The following is a 6,140-nucleotide window of genomic DNA, read 5'->3' on the forward strand; positions in this document are numbered from 1 at the left end:
TTGATCACTCACCTTTGCAAGCTAGCTGGAGTGGACACTTCTGTTCCACCATTTGAGAGGCCAAGGAAAGCTATAGATGAGGCCTATTACAGACAGTACTGTGGAGGTGAGGAGGCAGCCCAGCCAGTGCCACCACGCCAGGCTCGTAGAGAGAGAAGGCCAGCACAGAGCAGGACTTCTGCTGATACTCATGAGGCAAAACCATTCCAGATGAGGGACATGTATATGTCTCTTATAGGTGCTCAGTTGCAGTCCATCCACAGAGGGCAGGTGGCCACGGCTGAGATGATAGTGGGGATGTATGATACCCCTCCAGCACACAGGTGGACTATGGATGAATTCCATAATGTGGTAGCTTGGCCAGAAGAACCATGGCATGGAGGAGCTGAAGCAGCTGAAGCTTCAGCCCGAGACATGGATGAAGATGAAGCTGAGGAGGAGGATGCGTTTGATGATGATGAGGATGAGGAAGAAGAGGAAGATACAGAGGACAGTTCAGACTGATGAGGAGCTGAGATAGCATTTACTGATGAATGCTATCATATGATTATGCTTTTGTGGTTTAAGTTTTCTGAACTTATTTGTTTTTGTTTTTAGATTAGGGTTCGATGTACTCTATGTGCAACCTGGTTTCTTGTGATGGTTTGCTATTAACTGTGATTGTGTGATAAGTAATGCTGAATGATGCTTATGATTAATTGATGTTGAGATGATGTGCACATTAAAATGCTTATATAGGTGATTCACAAGCTTTGTGAACAAATGTGTAATATCATGATTGTGATTGTGAAATTAAGCAGGATGTGCATGTCAAATGTGAATGAGCTTATATGTGAGGTTTTGAGCTCCAGAGTTGTTATTGTTGAATGCTATTACTTTGAAAGCATGAATGACTTTGCCCAGGTTTTCTATGATTGAATCAATTGCTTGTTTTGCATCATATGATCAAAGGCCGTGTTTTTGAAACCCTTTTTATTGGCCAAATTGATGAGTCAATATTTTCTCAATTTCACTTAGCTTATTGTACCGAATTTAATCAGGGAATTGTGCTTAAATGTCCAGTATTTTCCCATTTTTCTTAATTGTGCTTAATTTGATCGGAAATTCAAATTTTAATTAATTTGAATTATTTGAGCTAATTATTTGCATTATTAATTGCAGGGAAATTTGTTGGATATTATTTGGGACATTTGGAGGTGAAAAGAAATGCCACATCAATTATACTTTAAACTAAGATGAGAGAAGAAGTGTGGATTTATTTTTCTACGGGTGCACTCGGCAATTGAACTGCTTGCACATCACGCCCTTAGTCCAATTCACGCGTCCAACAAGCGGTCCAGTAGAAGCATTCTGGGAGGTGCACGAAAAAGCCATGGCCCAGCACACTCCACGGCCCTTGAGAGCTGATTCTACCCAGCAAGCTTGAAGAAAAGAAAGCAGCCACATTCACGGTCCAGCAGAGGAAGTGGCTTTCATTTTTCCAGAACTTGGTTTATGCACCTTGGAGCTTGATTCCAGCAAGCACCGTCCAGTGGAGAAGGTGGATCTGTTTTAGTGAAGTAAAGAATGGATGGGGCTGCACGTGAAAGAGGGAGAACATGTCATTCACTTCATGAATTTTTGGAAGCAAAACTTGGAACCCACATACACATCACACAGCCAATTCATGCTAAAAGCACATTACCATTCATTTTTGCCGTGAAGCATGGAGGGAACCAATTGGAAATGCAAGCTGCACACGGCCCAACACAGCCCATGACAATTCATTTTGTCAAGCATATCAACACATGCCACATAGGTCACGGCCCACATAATGGAAAAGAGGTGCATTCTTGTGGTGATTAATTAATTGAAGGAAGTCAAAAGTGCTAGGGGACAAAACTTTATGGAATGAAGCCGTACAGCAGCAAAGGGTGGTGCGCGGATGAATAGAGCATCCAGTAAAAGGGTAGCGTAAAAAGTAGAGGGGCCAGAGGTTGCATATCCAGCAGGGCCCATGGAGAAGTCCAGCTGCCACCATAGGGCACCTTCGTTTTAGAGTTCTTTTTTGGGGGCATCCAGCCGCCACTTGTTGGGGAAGGGAGATTTTCTTTTTGGGGCGAAAAGAGAGAAAGAAAAAAAAAAAAAGAGGGGGAAGAACGGAGAGGGACGTATGGAAGGTTACGGGTGAGGAGAGAAATTGGTGTGCACAGTGCAGGGAGCTGAATCACGTCCAGCCGCCACCTTCATTTTGTGTTACTATCATTTTCTTTCTTTTATTCTGAAGTAGCAGAACAACTTTCGATTCTTAAGTTGGAAGTGCACGGTGATTAATTGTTGGTAATGCACGCTGTTACGTTTTTTTTTATCACTTTCATTGCTTTATGAGAAAAGAGAGAAACGTTTTCTTTCAAAGGAGAATGAAGCACAGGTTTTCCGGTTTGGATGGGATTCTTTTTATCACAATTAGCCTTTATTTTCTTTAGCCTTTATTTTCTTTTAAGAGAAAAGTGTTGATTGATAGGACGGGCCAAGACGCAGCAGAATGTGTAGCACTCATTTTCTTTATTTCTTTGGGAATAAAGAGGTCATTAGATGGGAGTAGGTGGGTGTATTGTGTCCGGTGGTTGACTTTGAGAGAAGAAGTTTTGGGTTTTTAATTGAAGAAGGCAAGTGAGTCACGGCCAAGAGTTGCATATTAGAAGCATTTTTAATTTCCAATTCTCTTGGAAGCTGCTCACGGCCACGGGTTGCATCCATATCTTTTATTTGTTTTAGATTAATTGCCTTTGATGTTTAGTTTACAACATTGTGCATTTAATGTTTCAGTTTAAGTGTTGCATTTTAATAGTTTTAGTTGTATTTGGATATTTATCTTTTGCATTGTTTAGTTTACTTTTCAATTCACTGTGATGTCTATTATTTCGGTTTATTGTTTCCGTTCATTATGCTATTTATTCTGTTCGGCTTCTTTATTTTTTTTGCATTTCCAATTTCCTCACTTGTTTTAGAAATCGTTCGGTTACAATGTAGGATCGTTTGGTCATCATGCTTTGTTCATTTATTTCAGTGTTTTCAATTATGTTCGGTTGAATTTAATTTCCAGTCTTAATTTACATCATTTTCGAATCACAAAAACACTTTCAAAATTCCCCCCCCACTATGTGTTTGATCCGAGACTGAACCCAAATTGGTCCTTGAGAGACGACCTAGGAGTCACTTCCTAGTCTATACTGCATTCTTTATGCACAATTTTTGTGGGAGGTGCGACCCTCTCATCAAAATGGCGCCGTTGCCGGGGACCAACGGTTCGGTCTTAGGTTTTTGTTGTGTTAGTGTGTGTTGTGTTTTGTTTTGTGTTGTGATGTGATGTTCTGTTTTGTGTGTGCGTGTTGCATGTATAAATGTATTGTGTTTTATTTGTTTCGTAATTTTTAGTATTTTTCTTTTCCCATGTCTACCTATTCTGGTTATGTGAATAATGCTTATTCTGCCGATACTTATGATTCTCCTTCTGCATGGTACTCTGACTATTCTGTTGATTTCTATAAAGAGAACAATATTGCGCATCCTCTGGTGAGGGGCGTACATGATGATGTTGCCCAATCTTTATCAGATTTTGAAAGCAAGTTGGAAGGCAAGATTGACTCTCTTGCGAAGTTGGTGACACAGTTCACTACCAACCAGAGATCTGCATCTCCATCTGCATCTGTTGCACGACTATGTGATATTTGTCCTTCCAATGACCACTACACAGATGCATGTCCTTCTTTGCAGTACCCTGCTGCCTTTGATGCACCTCAGGCTTATGCTACGAACATTTACAACAACAGGCAACAAAAGCAGCAGCAACAACAGCAGATGCAAATTTATGATGCTCCTGCTCAAATAGCTCCTCAGCCTTCTACTTCTAAACCTACATTGAAGGAGTTATTGGAGCAGATGACCATGCAAAATCTTCAGTTCAAGCAAGAAATCATGGAGTTTCAGCAGGAAACACAAGCTGTCATTCAGAGTTTGAATGATCAGATAGGGCAAACGGCTACTCAGCTCAATCAGGAACAGCCTCATGATTTAGAGGAATCACCATTTCAGACTGTTCAGATTCCTGATGATGATAGTGTCGTCCACATAGGAGATGGGGAGCAGAGTTATGAGCTTACCACTGAGCAACCTACTTTCCCACCTTCAAATGTCCCTATTCTTGCGATTGAGGAGATAGATCTTGATGATGATTTGGAGGACCAGGAAAGTATAAGCAGAAATTGTGAGCCAGGTAGACCACTTTCATATTCCACCACTTTACCAATCTTTAGGGAAGTGGAGCTAAACATACCTCAATTTGATTATGTTGATGATTATGCTTTTGAGGGGTATGTTGATGATTATATTGTTGATGAGAATGTTTTTAATTCTCCCTCTATGCATGATGAGAACCACTTTTTGCTATCACATCCAAATGTTTATTCTCCATGCACTGAACATGAATCTGAGTCTGTTGTTGATATTGCTTTTGAATTTGAAACTGATTCATGTTCTGAGAGTATATTTGTTGTTCAGCCTGTTACACTGGGATTGGGTGTTATACCCCTGCGTGTCAATTCTTTGGAGCCACAATGTACTAACCATGTTGCAGGAGGTACATATGAATTTGACCAACAAACACCCACAGTGGAAGACAAGGGTGCTTACATACACAATAGTTTGAATATCAATAGGCACCGGCTGAACCCACTCATCAACAATCTTTGCTTCTTAGATCCAGCTGTGGAAGACATTTCCCTGCTAGATCAAATCTGGAGGATGAAGAAATTCTTCCTCAAAACTTCCCTGCTGGATCCTATGACGGAAGACATCTCCCTGATAGTCCAAAATTGGCAACTGCCACCATGACCGGGGGAGTTTTCTTTTTCCCTTCTCCCCCTTTCCCTACTTTTATTGCACTTTTCCATGATGTGTTGATTTTTCTGATTTCTGATCTTATGCTTATGACACATTGAGGACACTGTGTAGTTTAAGTGTGGTCTATTGGGGGAGATTTTTATTTTTCTTTGTTAGTTTTTGTTTTCTTGGTTAAATTTTTTCTTTTCTAGGTAGTTTTTGTCGTGCCTTGTGTACAGTTTGCATGTTTCTCTTGACTTTTGGACTTTGTTTAGGTTGTAGACTCATCTTCACTTCCTTGATACTTGGTTTGAAATCCTTGCTTTTCTTTGCTTGGGAAGATGATTATGATGTTTGAGAGGTTGAATTGATTGTGACAATTACCCTGTGTGAGATTTGAGCCACTTAATGTTCTTTCTTATGTGTGATATGTCTCTTGATTGCTTGCACATATGCCTTGGCTTGACTCTTTTTGATGATTCTTGATTGATATGCATGTTTGGAAGTGATAAAGGCAATTTTGTTCTTGAGCCTCTCTAGCCAAATAAGCTGACCTTGTTCTAATCCTTTGATAACCCCCTTGAGCCTATACTTTTCCCCTGTTCTTTGTTTTCAAGCTCATTAATCACCCTTAAGTGAAAAACCATGATAACCTTAACCTTAGGGAATTTTGGAGCTTTGGAAGTGTCCTGGGAACAAGTGTGGTCTCCTTGGGAATTCTGATGAATTGGCTAGTTGGTTCCTCTTCTTGTTTTGTTTCTGTAAATATGTTGTGTATCTTGTCTCTTACAGTTGTGTCCTAAACAAAAAGAAAAGAAAAGAGACAAGATGAGAAATGAAAAAAAAAAAATATAGAGAAAAATGAAAAAAAAAAAAATTGTTGTGAATAGTGGAGTCAAGAAGAGGATTGAATTAGAGGTTTTGGGTGTGATTTGACTGTGTTTACACTTGTTCCCCATTGCTCCTCTATTTCTTTTGGTTTGTAGCTTCTTATCCAGATATATCCTCCCTTGTCCTTGGCCCCATTACAACCATGAAAAGACCTTTTGATTTGAACATGCGTATGTGGTTGAGTGTTGATATTAGAGGCTTGCCAAGTCTATTTGTGATTGCTTTCTCGAGTGCATTGAGTGACATTGATTTACCTTAAACACTTGAGAGAAACACTGATAGTGCATCTGTGAGGTTTTGTTACTTTTGATTCACCTCTTGAGCTGAATAATCATTTTGCCATGTCTTGAATTGCTTGGATGATTTCATGAGTATCTGCTTTCTCTGAT

General features: G+C 39.9%; 1 protein-coding gene across 1 annotated transcript; it reads left to right on the forward strand.

The window, feature by feature from the left end:
• The first annotated feature begins 3,432 nt into the window (after positions 1 to 3,432).
• On the forward strand, positions 3,433 to 4,872 carry LOC148196553 (uncharacterized). The gene has a single exon (XM_088092669.1). The coding sequence runs from the start codon at positions 3,433 to 3,435 to the stop codon at positions 4,870 to 4,872; it is 1,440 nt and encodes a 479-aa protein (XP_087948795.1).
• The last annotated feature ends 1,268 nt before the right edge of the window (positions 4,873 to 6,140 follow it).

The sequence above is a fragment of the Vigna umbellata genome, chromosome 6, assembly GCF_029865625.1.
Source record: "Vigna umbellata cultivar VRB3 chromosome 6, Vumbellata_1.0, whole genome shotgun sequence".
NCBI lineage: Eukaryota > Viridiplantae > Streptophyta > Magnoliopsida > Fabales > Fabaceae > Vigna > Vigna umbellata.

What these genes read in the sequence shown, in the direction of transcription:
- LOC148196553 (XM_088092669.1), top strand. Translation starts at nt 3,433, where the DNA reads ATGTCTACCTATTCTGGTTATGTGAATAATGCTTATTCTGCCGATACT.